This window comes from Phocoena sinus, chromosome 3 (genome assembly GCF_008692025.1).
Source record: "Phocoena sinus isolate mPhoSin1 chromosome 3, mPhoSin1.pri, whole genome shotgun sequence".
Taxonomy (NCBI): Eukaryota; Metazoa; Chordata; class Mammalia; order Artiodactyla; family Phocoenidae; genus Phocoena; species Phocoena sinus.
The window spans coordinates 95,585,199-95,603,989 of record NC_045765.1 but is presented as its reverse complement, the minus strand read 5'-3'; the positions used below and the strand labels follow the sequence as shown (position 1 = coordinate 95,603,989).

Below are 18,791 nucleotides of genomic sequence, written 5' to 3'. Positions count from 1 at the left end.
CAGAAACTAACACACCATTGTAAAGCAATTATACTCCAATAAAGACGTAAAAAAAAAAGAACCATCAAGGTTTTTTTCCCCTCATTTATTTAATATAAACACTTTGTTCTGTTGTGGGTATTACAAATGATTTAAACTTCCATAAGCTTTTATTTGACAGCAATTCTATAAGTTCTAATATCCATCCTTTTCTACTAAGGTGACTGCAAATGCTCAATGGATGTTCATGACCCAGCAATACCACAGAGTTTGACATGACAACTCTCGGTCCTTAAAGCAGACCTCCTGGCAGGGCCTTTGAGATCATCTAGTCGAATGTCTTCATTTCACAGATTTGAAACAGAGAGAAGTTAAGTGACTTGCTCAAGGTTACGTCTCTATATAAAATTGTAACCCCTGTACTCCTGACCTCCTGACCCTGGCTCCACGTTTGTCTAAAGCACTTAGTACCTGCACTACTTACAGATTTTGTTTGTTGTCTTTCTCCTCTGGCTAGAATATAATCCTTAGAAGGACAGAGGCTTTTGTCTGGTTTGTTCTCTGTATTGCCAGCATCTTGAATAGTGTGTGGCAGAGTCACTCCATATGTACTTGCTGAATGAATAAAAATGGTGATTGAAGCCTCAGCCAGGACTAGAACTGAAGTGTCTGCTTTTTTTCCACCAATATAAAGCATGTTGAAAGTTTCCTTATATTAAAAAGGGGTTCTATCCTCAAATAAGTTTGGGAAATGCCAGCTTAAACAAAAGCATTTACTTTGCTGTAGGTTCTTTCATACTGAATAGTGGTTTCCCAATTTTTATGACCTCAAAACCCACTTCTTCCATTCCTATAGTATCTTAGGAGGCCAGCTTAATATTATTTGACTAAAATATCTATTATTTTACTATAGATAAACTATATATCTTAGTTTGGATACAAAAAGTGCTACAAACACTTAAACATTAGAATTCTCCATTGTTCTCAAATCCTTTCCTGACTTTTAATCTGTAATTTCTGAAAAAAAAAATCCTGTAATTTCTTAATAATCTAGAAAATTCGGTTTAGCTAGAGAAGTGTATTGATATTTGCATGTACTGTTCAGGTTCCAGAGTTTAGGGACAGAATAAACCTAGAATCAGAACAGAAAATAGAAATCTCAACCTGAAAGCCGCAAGTCCTATTTTTCAAACTAGAGCTGCGGTTATGAGTTTAGGCCTAACATTATGGGTTTAGGGAAGGAAAAAAACCCCTCTCGGATCAGTCCAGATGTAGAAACCAATGCTGTGGTGGAGGTGGGGGACTAGGGAGGGGAGGGGAGGGTATCTTTCACTGGCAATTGATCAAGTTTAAGTATTAGAGAAATCAGTAAGAGATAAATATTCCTATTGACAAGGAATGACAGGGAGTGGAGAAGATCCCACATATATCATAAACATCTGAAATTTCCACATGATAGAGACTTTACTGAGAGTAGTGCAAAATGCTAAATGTATCTGCACAAAGGGAACTATTGGCAGTCATCCAAAAAACGCAGGCCATGTACCAATTAATATGAATAATTCAGGACAAAATAAGTCCATTTATCTCCTTGCATTCTTCCTCTTTGGCAAGATGTATAGTATTAAGGAAAAAAGTAAAGTAGTATAGCTTTTCCTATTAAGCTTCATGTAGCTCCTTAAATCCAGTAATAGAACTTATTAAAAAATTCTCGATGAAAGGGTACAGTATAGGCCAGTAACGAGACTTCTTGGTTCTGTTACTTCCATAGGATATAGTCTTATCAGAAAACTCATTCCTTTGAACTGCATTCTCATCCAAAATGTATTCTTTTATATTTATGGCTGTTTTGGGGATAACATCATTGATGGCAACATTTCAAAACTAATTTTAATTGGTTACAAGTAAGCAATACCACCTTACAGGAGTAAAGTGCGAATTTTTAAAAGTCAAATACACCCAAGCTGCTATATAACTGAAACTGAAAAAAACTGCCTTGAGTAATTTTTGGCTTTCTTAATATGGTTCTCTTTAATATGAAACCAACCTTCTAAATGTTGGTATATCCAACATATGTCAATGTCATCCAAGGTGACATTGATTGATTAATTTGTTCATTTAATTCATTTATTCCACAAATATTAACTGACTGCCTGCTGTGTCAGGCACTATTCTAGGTTTCTGTGACACATTAATGAATAAAACCACAAAGATCCCTGCCATTGTGGCATATATGTACAGAAATTCAGGAGCGAGATGATGAGGGCTTCGAACAGGAGATGGGGAGAAGTGGAGGAATCGGGATATATTTTGCATGCAGAGGCAGCAGGATTCCTAGACATACTGACTGTGAGGAATGAAAGAAAGAGAGAAATCAAGGATGATACCAAGGCATTTTCCCCTGGAAGAATGGAGTTGTTTGAGTGTGTGTGTGCATACACATATACATATATACATGTATGTGTATATATACTCATGTGTGTATGTATGTGTGTGTATATTTATTCTTGGATATGATGATGAGTACCTTAATGTAACTGAATCCATACTAGCTAAGTGCACTAAAATACAATTGACCAATGCTGGTTTCACCAGCTAAAAAGGGGCTTCAAAATGAGTTTTGTTATGACTCATTTTGTAACTCCACGGCCAAAAATTATTTAAAAGGGCCCAGGTGGCTGGGTGTAGTTGGCTGGTAGCTCGGTATTTCCAGGAAAAAGGGGGGGATGACAGTTAGTGGCAGGGGAAAGATGCAAATAGCAGATACTAGAGAACAGGGAAAAGGTATACAGACTATGGAGTGTGAGAGAACAGAAAATTTGTATTTAAAAATGACTGCAAAATTGAGCTAAATGCCAAAGTACCTTTTAGAAGAAAAGTGAGAGAGCCACCAGGAGAATCTGAGAAGTTTGTTAAGATTTCATAGGACACATGTGGTTCCTTCCCAATAGACTTGGTCCTCACTCTCCACCTTGTATTTGATGTCTCCACTTCTTGTCTTGGCTTGCATTAGCTTATCCTTTGTTTAATACTCAGTTCAGGAGCCTTTCCCTTCCCCAGTGCGATGGGTTCCCTTTTCTGTCCCCACAGCACCTTGGGCTCACTTCTACTGCATGCTAAGTACTTGTTTGTGTCTTCCTCCCCACTAGACTATGAGTTCTTTGGAGGCAAGGACCATGGTCTTACTTTCATACATATCTGGAACATGACAGATACCGAATAAATATTTGTTCAATTAATCTGAAGAAACTTGGGACTAGATTAAATTCACTCTGAAGAAGACTTACACCAGGACTACTAAAAAATTAGAGATATAACTGAAGTAGATCAGAGGAAAACCAGGGCTCTGCAGAGCAGGCAAAGTAAATAGCAAAATGAAAGGAAGAAAAAAAAAAAATCCCAAACAGCATGCACTGTGTGGTACAAACATCAGAATGAAAAAGTTTTTTTACCTCCTTGTGCTATGTTTAGCCCACAAACCTAGGTCAAGTGGTTGCCTGGTTTGTGGAACTTAAATTTATTATATATTATACATTTTTCTTTTTTTAAAAGTATCTTCATCTTTATAAAAATACTCACAGAATACTCTGGCCTTACCAAATTCCATTGAAAATATGATCCAGCGTCTTTAAAACCACTTTGCATTTTAAAGGACTTAGGGAAACCACACTAAATAATTCTAAACTTAGCAATTCTCCTGATCAAGTAGGAAGCAGAATTTTGTTTTAAAAAATGGTTTGTTTCTCAGAAACAAAGCCCAAACCTGAATTCTACAAGGAAAAAAAAAATCTTAAGTATGAATGTCTATTTCCAAATTCATTGCTAATCTTCTCTCCTTCTACTGGAGTCTTGAGAAAAGCTTTCTGTAATATGCCAGGAGGAAGTGCTGGTGAAACATGGGTGGAATAGAACTCATGTATGGCAGTCAGCAATGATTGTTTAAACCTAGGAAGGAAGACTGGTACTTGACAGATGTGAACACTCAAGATTAACATAAATTCGTAAAAGTGGCCCAGGCCTTAGAGTTTGCAAAACACATGGTTTCATTCCAACTCAATCAATGTTGCCATGAAAACTTATTAGTTCAATAATATAAATTGTATTTAAGTCTGAAGAATATTTCCATATAGATTTGGAAATAAATTCAATTCTTAATTTTCTGTTTTCAACATCAACATACTAAAAAAATTTTTTTAAGCTACAGAATGCTTTTTTCAAAGTAAATCTTATGGGGAAACCCACCATGTATTACAAATAGAGTCAGAGCCACTCTGGTTGAGTGGGCTGGGACTGGGACTGCTGAGGCAGCCACTGTGGTAACATCACAGAACCCAGGCTCTGGGGACCAAAGACACAAAACCATGGCTGCATGTTAAGGAAAGAGAAAGAGCAACAAGATGTATGATCGTCAGGGGATATCATTTTATTAATTACATTTTAGTCACATCTTAAATGACAATTACAAAAGAATGTGTATAAATATGAAGTCTTATGTGCCATTTCTTGATGGGAATTAGTGCCAAATATTTGAAGGATACCAAAGATAGGAAATGGTGTCCTTCTGCCTTATTCCCTTTCCTTTGTATTTTTTTTTATTTTTTTAACAAAAAAATTATTTGTTTTATTTACTTATTTTTGGCTATGTTAGATCTTCGTTGAGGTGCGCTGGCTTCTCATTGCAGTGGCTTCTCTTGTTGTAGAGCACAGGCTGCAGGCACGCAGGCTTCAGTAGTCGTGGCTCATGGGCTCTAGAGAGCAGGCTTGGTAGTTGTGGTGCACGGGCTTAGCTGCTCTGCGGCATGTGGGATCTTCCGGGACCAGGGATTGAACCCGTGTCACCTGCATTGGCAGGCGGATTCTTAAACACTGCGCTACCAGAGAAGTCCTCCCTTTCCTTTTTAAAATGCTTTCTTTACAATTGGATCCCTTTGTATTTCCAGTTCTAAGTTGGGTATACCTCAATGGTTTGAGAAGAAAAAAGTGAGAACTTCTCTTTTACACACAGATGACAAGGGAACAGGGCAATCAGACTACATCTAGTATTCTAGATTACAGGCTCTGGAGCAATCCTGCCCAGTTTCCAATGCTGGCTCTGGAATCTACCATCTGTTACCTTGGGCAAACAACTTAACCTCATTAATTCTCAGTCTCCTTATCAGTAAAATGTGGAAAATGATATTATTCACCCTATATGATTGTTGGAGTTTAAAGAGATAACTCATCTAAAGTGCTTGCAAATAATGATGCAAATAATGATGTATTCCCTCAGCAAATAATGATGTATTTGATTTTTAAAGTAATTTTAAAATGGTAATGGACTGATAAGCGCCCTGTGGATAATCAAAAAAGTTGATAATATACTTATTCTGAATTCTTGGTATTTACAAAAGTAAGGAGCTAGAAACCTTCAAGGTCAAAACTTACGTGTTAGCTTAAATAAAAGCCAAAGAAGCTATCTGAGAAAACAAACAATCCAAAAGACTAGCAATATTTCTAATTGTTCCAAACTCAACATACACAGAGATAAGGTACAAGAATGAATCAGCCACAACAGGTGTCCATGGAAGGCTGAAAAATTACAGATGCCTGCTGCTACTCTAGAAGGGTAGCAAATACTCCTTGCTTCCCAAGTGCCCTATCCTTTTAAAATATGCTGCCTTCAGTAGCTATAGCACAACAAAGAAACAAAATAGAATTAAGAGTTCTTATGGAGCCATTCACTCTTCATAAATGCAAACAATATTTTAAAGTTTGTGGGGTTTTTTTTGTGTGTCAAAGCTATAGATAGTCTTGAAAAATGAATAAAACCTATAGTATTCTAATTTTTATAGATCTCTTTCCAAACATCTACCCTGAAAATACGTTCCTAAGGTAGGATCCATTTCAATAGAAAATTTATTTCTTTTCAGTTTTCATACATCAAATTCACTTGCTGATTTCCTTCAAGCCTTCAAGAAGTTTAATTATTTCTGATTTTACATTGATATGCACAGTAGATCAAAAACTAAATTAGAAACTGCAATTCTCATTTCTAAGAGACTTAGCAGTTCTGATGTAAATAAGAGGGCCTGTGAAGTCTCTTAGATCAATTGATTTATTATTGTAAGAAATACAGGACAAAACTGATTCATTTTTAAGGATGGTATGCCTGGGCCATTAGCAAAGCCAGAAAACCCATCCCTTCAAACAGAGAAAGAGACATGTTGGTAAAGGAAGGGTGAAGATATTTTACATATGAACAACTAAGGTAATTACTGTATTTTAATAATTTATATCATAAAACTGTTGATTATCTTCTAGATAGTTATTTGATTCTGCTAGGAGGCAGACAACATGGGTCCCTCTAGAACAATGAAATTATACAAGGTAGCAAAACATTTTATCCTCTTGGCAATAATTCATTGCATTGCCCCTTTAAAAAGATAACCATATCACTAGGTTTCATGAGACATTTGGCTCCTCATGACTCAATCGCCTTAAATATTTTTGAAAAAAGTTATATATATATATATATATATATGTTACAGATTCTGAAATTGTTAAGTTTTAAGACTTTATCCAAAATTAATCCTGGATTCACAATTATCTTATTTTTCAAGTTCTCTAAGGAAGGAACAGAACAATATCTTCCTGAAAAAGTAAAACAAAACACCAAGCATCCCTAGTAGAAAGTTTTTCTTTACAGCCAAATACAAAACGTTTAAACAGCTGTGGAAATATGTCAGCATCATCTTACTGTTAAGTGGAAATGGAACACCTCAAGTTCCTGTCCCTCCTTCCTAATCTGTGAAAACTGACTTTAATGAATTACTAATACAATGAGCTTAAGAGAAAACTAAAATGCATTCAGATTAGTATTAAGAAAGAATTTCTTAGTATTGATTAGTAGAGTATTACTATATTCATAAATACGGCTATGCCTTACATTCTCACTCTAAAATAAGATATCCCCAATATAACTTATTGAGTGATTACTAGACACTCTCAACTTTTTAAGTTCTATAAAAGACTGCCCTTTTCCTATGGCTGCTTAATTAAGTACCAACCCTCTAACACTGTGAGCCCAATTTAGCTATCTTTAATCATTCTCTATTGCATTCTGAGTTTTATTGCCTGAAGCTCCCTAGGAATCTTATCTTTTTAAATTCAACTGACTACTACTATTCATTCCCATAATCTATTCTTTCTAGACTAGACCCATTCCCAGGACACTTCACAAGACCACTGTTCCAAAATGTCAACTGTTAACTCAGAAAGGAAAGTGGCCTCTTCTCCCATGTTCTTGATAATACCAGGAACTCTGCCTTTACCTTCCTTCTGCTGGGGAGACAGATCACAGAGGGGAGAAAACTTTTTTTCTCCACTGATAGATGACAAAGCAACTCATTAAGTAGTTGACTAGAAAGATATTTAGCTGGTGTCTAGGTACAGATAACTTTGAGACCTGCTTTCTCTTTTTCTTGTCAACCTGTTTTGAAACCTTGAATATTCAGCCTTTCTCCTAGATTCTTGACATATTTAAACTTGGCATCTCAAAACATTTATGTTTATAGAACAATTAGGAAATATAGATAAACAAATCTATCTCATTAGTAGGGTAATTAGTAAAGCAATGACATTCTGGTGTATAACATTTCATTTTCTTTTGCAGATTTCTATTTGTGTTTGTGTATTTATTTTTAAAATTATTATAATGGTATATATGATATCTTATTATTAATTAGGAAGAAGAAATGACAACTTCAAAAGTTTCCAACCTAAATCCATGGACAGTCTTGCCATTTACCACTTATATATTCTCTTATACCCATCAGGAAAGTATTACAGCTCTTTAGACAGAATAACTTGACTACACTTAATATTTGGTATTTTGTAATTTTTTGTTGCTACCATAGATGAGATCATTTTTACACTGAAACTCCTAATTGCTAGTGCTTAGGGAGGCCAGTGATTTTAAAAAATTATATATATCACTTATTGGGCACTTTCTGTGTGCCACTTTGCTAACCTCTAAGCTAAGACTTTGGCCTAGGTGTTTTGACTTTAGGTTTGAGATACAGCTAAAGAAATGGTTTAACAAACAATAAGAATTTCACAATCTGCACCCATATACATACCTTCCCACTAGCTACCATACAAGAACTTCCTTTGCTCGTATCTAAAGTCAATCTCTCCTCTGAGCAATTAGACCCCATCTCTCCAACCTACTCGAGGACATTGCTCCAGCAAGTCTTGCTCTTTCTCATATCAACTTTTGCTTTCTACTGGATGACTCCCATCAGTTTATAAATGTTCTGCTATTTCTCCCATTTTAAAAGAAACTCCTCTTCACTCCACCCTACCACTATTAAGCCAGTGGTTTTTAAACAGTTATTTCTGAACTGACCACCTTACTGAAGGAAATACTGTAAGTTTTTATAGTTTTTCACTTGGTTTATCTGCACATACTGGCAAATTTGCCCCCACTTATCTATTATCCATAGCTTTTAGTTAATTTTCTTTTTCATTACATTAATGAGCATTCTCCAAACAATATTAAACTACAGAGATGAGAGTGGCCATGTGTATTTTATTGCTAACATTAAAAAGGATATTTCTGGGCTTCCCTGGTGGCACAGTGGTTAAGAATCCACCTGCCAATGCAGGGGACACAGGTTCGATCCCTGGCCCACGAAGATCCCACGTGCCGCAGAGCAGCTAAGCCCGTGTGCCACAACTACTGAGCCTGCACTCTAGAGCCCGCGCTCTGCAACAAGAGAAGCCACAACAATGAGAAGTCTGCGCACTGCAAAAAAGAGTAGCCCCCGCTTGCCTCAACTAGAGAAAGCCCATGCACAGCAACAAAGAACCAACACAGCCAAAAATAAAAAAAAACAAACAAACAAGCAAATAAATAAATAAATAAAAGGATATTTCTGTTTTCTAATTACTAAGTATGCTAACTGGCTATTAGATTGATAAAGATAATTTTCATCATGTTAAGAAAGAATTCTTCTTTCTATTCCCTACTTAACTAAAGTTTTAATCCAGATTTAATATTGAATTTTTATCAAATGCCATTTTGGCATCTATTGAAATATGTTCTGGTTTTTCTCATTTAATCCATGAAGATGACAGATTATAAATATACAAGTATATATATTTATATTATTAAAGTTAATGATAACGAGAACTTTATGTAACATTTACTTCTTCAAAATCAATATAGCCTGTTATGAAGCTTGACGACATAGTGAACACCTGTGAATTCACTGTCCAACTTAAGAAAACATTAGCAATAATATATCTACCCATTGCTCCTCTCCTATCCCTTCTACCTGCCTTTCTCTACCAGAGATAACAACTATTCTAATTTTTGTGATTATCATTCCTTTATTGTTTTTAATAATTTTATCACGTGTGTACCCACACAATATATTGTTTGACTTCGCCTGTTGTTAAATTTTATAAAAAATGGTGTCATACCATACATATGTAGTCTTTTACCCAGAGTTTTCACTGCCATATTGCACAGAGCTCTAAGTCACTGCTTTTCACTGTTGTGTACTCTTCCACTAAATCAATACGCCACTGTTTATCTCTATTAGCCTGCTATTGTTCTTAACTAGTGTGAACAAAATTTGGCAAAAAGGACTTCAAATCTCCTAAATGTTAAGAAGTAAAAAGCATCAACACTCATAAGTATTCACAACTAAACCAGTATTCTTAGAAGTCTTTAAATAGAGCTTTATAACAGAATTCCACTATAAATACACTTTTTTCTTCTCACTACTGGACTGCCAAGTATAATTAAATACTATAAAATGTCCTTTGGAGCAGTTTCTTGAAACTCCTTTTGTTCCAAATCCCCCAATACCAATGTCTCCTGGACAGCTCCATCTAGATAGAACAAGGTATGGAGTTATTATCTGAACACCTCATGGACATCATGTCCCAAACTAAACACCCATGAGTTCTGCCTCAGTCTGTTCTTTCATCTATTTTAGATCTTGTATAATGGCCTCACCATCCAACCAAATGCTCATCATAAATATGGCGCCATCCTCAACTCCTCTATTTCCTTTCTCCCCATACAGAAGGAATAACTAAGTTAAGGTAGCTACTGGATAAACACGTTAAAATGCAAATCTGATCACATGACTCCCTGGCTAAAATTTCTAAAATTAAAAAAAAAAAAGATGGTCATCTCCTGTAGTGTTTTTTAAAGCACAGACTGTGACCCATTGGAAGGTTATGACGTTATTTTAGTGGAATGTGATCAGGATTCTTTTAAATTGAAATAGAAAATGTCAGAGTATACTGGTAAAAGATAAATACTGTGCTGTGAAACTTTTATTTTAGCTGTGTGAATGTGTACACTGATATCTGTAAAGGGTCACAATGTAAAATGTTTTTTCTTACTGTGACTTGTTACTAAATGTGTTTGAAAGAATCTACTGTAGTCAGTGGTCCCCTTCAGAAAATGATGAAAATTATGAACCTTCTCCTGAGAAGAGAATGTGTACATACCTACATATGTGCATATTCTTATCATATTCTTAATTATAGTGAACCTAGCTATTATAATGAAATCTAGGGGGAAAAATTTTAAAAGCCAGACTTCCAGACCTCATCATAGACCCCCAGGGAGACTTTATAGATAAGAAGCACTGATCTCCAAGGTGAAATTCAAGCTCCTTAAGAAGGTGGCAACTTTTGCCACACTTGCTTACCACCTCTCTGAGACCTCCCTGACTGTCCTGCTTCCTCTTGCTAGCTGGGGAGATACTCAACAAATGTCCATACGAATGTCAGAATAAAATGCTCATTGAACATTTATTATAGGCAGGTAAATCAGTGTAGTGATGAAAACAGGCTCTGGAACTAGATGCCTAGGTTTGTGTGCTGGCTCCTTTACTCACTAATTGTGTGAGCTTTTACAAGTGGTTTAACTTCAGAGCCATAGTTAACACACTAGCAGAACAGGAATATCTGCTTCATGACATCCCTGTGAGGATTAAATGAGAATAATATATATAAAGTGCTTAGTATAGGATTCTTAGCATGTAATAAATATTCAATAAATTTTAGTTATACTTATTGAAAAAAGTTGGAATCTATAAGCAAAATAATAGATGACTGTGCATTTCTGGTAAATACAGTACAAAGTATAAGACCAATTAGAGAGATTTGAAAATTCCTAGCCTGATAAGGGCAAATTCATTAGCCTCAAAGCATGTCTATGAGCTTTTTAAGTCTTTTAAGTCAGTAAAACTCTTTTCTTCTAAACTTGTTTTCAAAACAAATTACTTTTATAAGGTTTTTAGCCTAAAAACAAATTTGAGAACATTTTAATTTCATACTCTTGTTCCTTCCAGTTTAAGTCACAAAAATAGTTATAAAAATTTACCTTCCCTATAAATTCTCCAGATTATCTAACATATGGAGCTAAAAAGCAAACCAGTCAAGGGTGGGGTCAGGAAAGAAAACTTTTGAAAAGATTCTAGTTAGATAAAATCTTATTGCAGGATATAGGAACTCTCTAAATACTTCCACTGCATTGCTGTAGTTAAGCTGCCAGCAACTGTATGACTATGTACCATTGCATAATATAAAATGCTGACAAACTATGACACAGTACTAAGATGCTGTTGATAATGAGATATATTCTAATTCCAAAGACGTTAAACGTTAAAAAGAAAACAAGCCTTGGAATCAACAACATATAGTAATTTTGTTGTGTTAAATATTGTTTGAAGTAAGATCTGCGGCTTAGACATATTCTGCTAAATTGTTTTTCCTGCTTTAAATTTTGAATTTTCTTTTTAATAGAGCTCTTATAACCTCTTTAATAAAGCTCTTATATATAAGGATAAGGCCTTACACATAGTAAGAAGTCAAAAGATATTTACATACTGCTTGTGGCTCAAATTTAGGGGTGGGTTAGTTATAAGAACCATAGGTGTTATAAAATGGTTAAAGATTATTATTTTCCAAGCTTAAATAAGTGAGTGCTGTTAAGTGACAATGTCTGTAACATAAACAACTGAATTTCACAAGTTTCAGTTTTTGGTGGGAAACAAAAAGGCAAAACCATCAGATTCAGATTTTATTGACAAACAGATGGTGTCAGGAACAAGAGCTGGAATTTCAAGGTCCTATTTACCTTTGTCCAAACACTGTCTACCGTGGTGCTTGGTACAGTGCAAATATTCACAAACGCTTGTTGAATGAAGATATTAAGCTTAACTGACCGCTAAGAAGGCAGTTAATGGTATTTGTAGCAAATTCAGATTTCAATCATAGTTCCAATGGCTGCTTTCCAAAGTGACTGCAGTTTGGTGAAGGACAGAGCAGGATGATTTAGTCTTCAACTCCTTTATGATCGTGCTTTGGGACGCTTGTCCTGCTGTGGCCCACACTGGAGCCTGTGTGGTATACACTGAGATAGCTTCCTCAGGCAACACAACCAAACAGTCAAAGTCACCCTCCCACCCTCACCATTCTGCACGTCTCCTTTATGTCACTGGTGTCTGTAGTGGTACCTGGCCATGATTTGTGAACTTAGCTCTCTACTCTTTTTTATTTAGAAACCCCACAGGTAATTCTTATCCAGAAAGAAAAGGAGAGCAGAGGTGGGTGGCAACATAAAATAGAGAAGTTGGTCAATAGCTTCAAACTATTATTCAGTTATTGTTTGAGATAATAGGAGTTTCCAGAATGTCAGTCCATACCACTGGCCAAATATGATATTTTACATATATATATATATATATACACACACACACACACACACACACACACTGTATATTATACTATATACATAAAAAATTATATAACCTTTGATATATATCAAAGTTAAATATTTCTTTCAAATTGGGTAATTTACCATTGTATTAATACCTTAATAAATTAACATGTGGTTAATGGGTTATAATTCAATGCAAATATGTTATCTACACATGTTAACCACTGTAATATTAAAAAAATTAAAACAGAACTGCCATAAAAGGATTTAATTTTAACACCTTTGTAGTATTAACTACTTTCAGAGCTGAGGGTATAAAGGTAGCTGTTAGTCAGCAACCTTTGAGCAGACTGACTAAACACAACCATTGGCAAAACCAGTGGACTAGCCAAACCAAAAACAGCAGGGGAAAGCAGAGTGCAGGCATATCATCTAAGAAGGAATGACAGTGCTGGGGATTTATTTTTATCTCTGCTGCTGTTTCAAGCAGATAGTTATCTTTGCTTCCTATCAAGTAGATTAGAGAAGGGTAGTCTGTGGGAAGTATTTTCAGGTGGGTTGAAATTGGCTACTAATTTCAAATACTGTATAATTTAGTTTTTCAAACCCAATCTTCTCTCCAGACCCCAAAAAGGAAAATAAATAATTAACCAAATATTTCTGAATGCTTTGCTAAGTTTGGAAGTTAAGAAAAAAAAAAAAGAAAATCCAACTCTTCTTTAGAGTTAATGGCTCTACTGCAGAAATTTTAACACTATTCAAGCCTTTAAAGTTAGCAGTTAAATGCTGATTTCATCTTCAGAAGGTCAGTGTGCCTTTTTGGAAGGCGTACATTTAAAAGCTGCTTGACTGGCTGTTCCTTGCTCATTCTTAGAAAAATGTGTGTTACTCAGTATTTCACAGGAGACATAACATGCTACTTATAGACAATATTTTCTGTCCTCATCTTAAGGTTAATTTCTAAATTACATATGCAAAGCAAACTTCTATTTTTTAAAGCCTCTGAGATTGCTGAGTCTGAAGTGAGCAATTAAATTAGAGAGAATTGTGGAACAACATTCTCATAACAAATACTGAGTTAATACTGAGGTCTGGAATCCGATTTACTGTGACAAAGTTAACATTATTTCTCACTGCCCTGGGACAATCATTCCCTGCACATGAGTCGCTGATGCCACAGGTAAGTCCACTCTGCAAGGCTGACACAGGCCAACAGATGTGGCCATTATTTGCTGTTGAAAACGTTGCCATTTCAGATTTTATCTGAATTATAAACATATCACAGATCTACCTTTTTGTGTATGAGTGTGTCCATAGATTTTAATAGACCTTCTGGAATTTTACATACCTATTTCCAGGATATAATATTTTGCATCTACCGAAACCTTTGTTTAAAACCCTGATTCATACCAATCAGAAATACATAAGCCTTGTTCCTGAGAGTCTCCTGTATCTATAGAAGTTCTGAAAGGAGGGTTCTGGATAAGCCCTACATTATTAATTCTTTCCTGAGTATTAGTCTATATATGTTTGTCAGATTCTGAGTTCCCTGAGGGCACAGCCCATGTCTTATCCATCCCTGTATCTTTGCACACAAAGCACTCAGCAAAGTACTTGGCACCAGTAAGGGCTAAAAGAATGTTTGTGCAATAAATAAGAAACAAACAGAACAATAAACCTATTAGCACACTCACTGATTAGGCACCTGTTTATAGTTTATTGAGTAATTATGTTAGTAGATAACTGCATCAGTAACAACTGCCATTACTTGAAAATACTGAGTTAACTTACTTCCAATACTTCTCCTTTTACAGCTGTGTGGTATAGTGGGGAGAATTTTCCCTGGCAGAGTGAAGACCTAGACAGTAGTTACAGCTGTGTCTCCATCAGCTGTGTGTCTTTAGATAAGAAACTTTCAACAAACATAAAAATAAAGAGTAATTAGTTGGTTTTTTTTTTTTTTTTTTTGCGGTACGCGGGCCTCTCACTGTTGTGGCCTCTCCCGTTGTGGAGCACAGCCTCCGGACGCGCAGGCTCAGCGGCCATGGCTCACGGGCCCAGCCGCTCCGCCGCATGTGGGATCTTCCCGAACCAGGGCACGAACCCGTGTCCCCTGCATCGGCAGGCGGACTCTCAACCACTGCGCCACCAGGGAAGCCCAAGAGTAATTAGTTTTTAAAACTTTACTGAAACACACATTTTTGGAAAATTTTCACCTGCCACATTTTCAGTATCCAGTGAAAATATGAGACAGAACTATCGTGATTTGGATAAAGCTTGCTCAACAATAAAGATGCAGCTTTTGTAAACCATGTGCATTATACCATTACACCCCTCTGAATGTTATAACTTGAACACCTCAATACTGTAGCCATGTGAATCTTACCAGCTACCTTTTCTATTCAATTAGAATGGTCTATAAAAATGTACAATCCTAGTACACCTTTAGTTATGAGTATCCTAGGTATGGATTAGAACTGCAAGGATAATTGGTTGAGCCATACTCTTAAAAATCAACAAGGTATTTTTGGCTGATTTATTCAGCTCCTGATATTCATCAGTTTTGAAAACACAATTAACTGTTCCTATAGATATTTCCTCATCTTTTCAGAATCCATAAAATGCCTTCAACGACCATTCAATTTCCTGACTATGCTTTTCCACTAAGGGAAAAGGGTGAGATGAAGTGTGAAAGACAAATTTTCATTTTTTATGCTGTAGAAGCTGCTGCCCAACTGTGATGATAAAAATCCAGGTAATCAATGATTCTCAGAATTTTCACTCTTTAAGAGCATATTGCTATACTTTAATGGTCCAGTCTGCATTTTTTTTTAGAAGAAAACTTCAATTTAAGAGAACGTGTTCAGGGTTTCCCTGGTAGTGCAGTGGTTAAGAATCCGCCTGCCAATGCAGGGGACAAGGGTTCGAGCCCTGGTCCGGGAAGATCCCACATGCCGCGGAGCAGCTAAGCCTATGCGCCACAACTACTGAGCCTGCACTCTAGAGCCCGCGTGCCACAACTACTGAAGCCCGCGCACCCAGAGCCCATGCTCCACAACAAGAGAAGCCACCGCAATGAGAAGCCTGCACACCGCAACAAAGAGTAGGCCCCACTCGCCTCAACTAGAGAAAGCCCGCGCACAGCAACAAAGACCCAACACAGCCAAAAATAATAAATAAAATAAATGAATTTATAAAAAAAAAGAAAAAGAGAACGTGTTCAGGCACAAAAGTAAATATGCTTAAAAGTTAACCAGCCAAGACCCAAATTCTGACCTTCTAAAGACATTATAGAGGGGGAAAAAATCCTATAATTAGTAACAAGGAACAGCATAAACATGCAGTGCTTAGCATCAGGGAAAGAGGAAATAATCTTAACACTAAATGTTCACTTTTGAAATGATATTTTAACAATATTTCAGTTGTATTTCAAATATGTCTATATAGGACACTATCATGATAGTTAATGTATATTTTCAATCACATTTGATGTAAAGCCTGTAAATTTGTTAGACTTGCCACATTCTTTCTAGAGAAACTTTCAAAGTATCTGAAACACTATATTAAAAGACAACTAAAATTTCTCATTGAGAAAAACTCTTTTGTGGGAAATCTAAATTAAAACCTTCCAATTTAAAGTCCTAAACATTTTCCACGTAGGAAAACTCTGTAAGTATACGTCTTCAGATAGTTTTTAAAGCAATCAGCACCAGCAATGTTAAATTATCATGGCTCTCAAGAAAAACAGAGGAACACTGTACACAAGACCCTCAGATTTGTGGCTCTGTGTATTCCCTGCGGGCTGTGCCAACCCACTCTCTCCCCAGTAATGACTCTTTGTTTTTACTAAGTCCCAAAGGGCTGGTGAGAGCGCTGCAAAGAGAAGTGGGGGAGGGGGGGATGGAATGCAGCTGCAGGCTCTGAAACAATGCTGAGTCCATATATTTTGTTCCCAGTTAGAATAATAAAAAGGGGACTGTGGTGGGGGGTGAGGGGATGGAGAAGACAGAATGCAGAATAAGCAAGGTAGGGCCAAGTATCCTATAGCTCTCATCCTGCAGCACTCCCTCCTCTCTCTACATTCATACTCTCCCAACTCCAATAACCATTCATTTGGTTAAAAAGCTTATCAGTTAAAATTCAAACACCCATTAAGATTTACACCTATCAGTCATTTATATCTAAATTACTTTTATCAGTGAACTATATTCAAACAAAGAATAGAGTAGGAAGAGAGAATGGAGCTTGCAAAGATAAACTGGGGAAGCTTGGACACAGAGATAGGAAAGTTTGGGGGAGGTACGTAGGAGATTTCAGAAAGGGAGGTCCAAGGTTTCAGACAGAAACTGCCTGCTTTGTAAAGGTACCTAGGGCCTGGGGGGTAACTGGTATGCTACAGAAAATCATATTCCTTCTAAGACTGCTAAAAGCTACATGTTTCTGCATCAAGAGCTTGGAAGCCTGCACATGTTGGTTCCTCATTATTCAGTCTAACCTAGTGCCTCCTAAGAAAATGTCCTTCACTTGCATTTCCCTGGCCTCCACGTCCCAACTGGGAGAACGAAAGAATTAAGGGAAGAGGGAAGAAGCAGACGCCAAACAAGGTGTCAGCTGCTAGTGAGGAAAAAGCAGCTCAAACCCCACTCTTCTCTCCTGGGTACTGCCCTCTCTTCCCAGATAACCCTTTACTGAAATGGGTAGCCCTGCTGAGCTCAAGAAGTCAGGCCTGCCTCTCCAACATCCCTTCAGATATTGTTGATGCCATTAAAATTTGTAAGAAAATTCAAGAAGCCTCACGTAAACAACTGACACTAATACCTCAAAAATAGTATCAGCATGCGCTAGAGACTATCTAAAAAGCTATGAAACAAAATTCAGAAGAATGCTTGTTCCATTTAGGATCCCATTCATGAACACTCAGTTACTGGGGAGAGAAAAAAAAGGACTTCATTGTAAAGCTATCATGTAGAAGCAAACCTCTGACATCCACACACAAACATCTCCTTCAAGTTAACATTCCACAAGATTTAGAAGTACTCTTAGTTGGTGTTGAATGATACAATTAATCTCCTGACTCTTGAAATGTTTTCAAGTTATAAAGTTTAGAAAGATTGTATTTATTCACATTGAATTTTTACATTTTGTGACATAAACAAAAATTCACAAGTGTATAGATTTATAATAAATAGGAATATGATCTTCCCCCCTCAGGCTGCCTTTTCTCTAGAGCTCTAAAATCCATTTACAGATATTCCAAATCTCCATACTGTAGACAGTATATAGAGACAAATTCAGAAATGCATATTAATTTAAATGAAGGAATGACTGAGTCTATTTAATATTAAATAGTAATAGTAATAATTATGAAATAATATTGACACTACTCCTGAAAAGTTTATCATCTATTACAAATACAAAATTCATAGGTGCATTTTATTAGGAGTTATCATTTATTATACTTTTAAATCCAGCAATAAAATAGACAATACTTTGTTTATTCTGTGTACTAGAAAAATTCTATTTTCTATATATACATTTCATTTCCTAGTATTAAAGTCCATAGACAGCAGAAGTTTGTTAATATTAACAACAATCACATAATCATAACTTGCCTGAAATTAATAATTCTTTATGGTTACTTAATTATGGTAAACAAAATATAATCTCATAATACTGTGATGTATGTTACACTTCAATAAAAAGGTTAAAAAATCAATTATCTATGACTTGGAAAAAAACTACTCTCAATATCTATACCTGAATTACTTAACTAAATCAAGAAGATAATTCAAGTCTTAAAGTCTTAAAAACTAATTTACATTTAGTTACAAAGTTCACAAAATATGAGTGACATTATATTAAGAGGCACAGGTGAAAACAAATTTTAAGACGTAAATATAATAATGTGTAAGATTAGATTTTCTTGCTAAAACAATTAGAGTACTCACCCCTTGGAGCCCTTGGAACTGAATTGAAGGTCGAAAAGGAATTAAATTCTATTAAAAGAAACATAAGAAACAAACACGTCAACCTTGGTTACTGGGACATGGAACTAAATGATTAAACTCTAAACCTATGCACTTGG

General features: G+C 36.0%; 1 protein-coding gene across 4 annotated transcripts in view; it reads right to left on the bottom strand.

Annotated features, from left to right (window-relative positions):
- Nucleotides 1-18,791, bottom strand: part of ELL2 (elongation factor for RNA polymerase II 2) — a 75,608-nt gene that overhangs the window by 37,339 nt on the left and 19,478 nt on the right. For 3 of the 4 annotated variants that reach the window (XM_032625893.1, XM_032625890.1, XM_032625892.1), the window contains exon 2: nt 18,655-18,702. The exons of the other annotated variant lie outside the window; for it this stretch is intronic. Coding sequence is in view for 2 of the 3 variants with exons in the window: in XM_032625890.1 (XP_032481781.1) it covers nt 18,655-18,702 (48 nt within the window). In the remaining variant the exon portion in view is untranslated. The remainder of the gene's footprint in view (nt 1-18,654; nt 18,703-18,791) is intronic. 4 annotated transcript variants of the gene reach the window in all.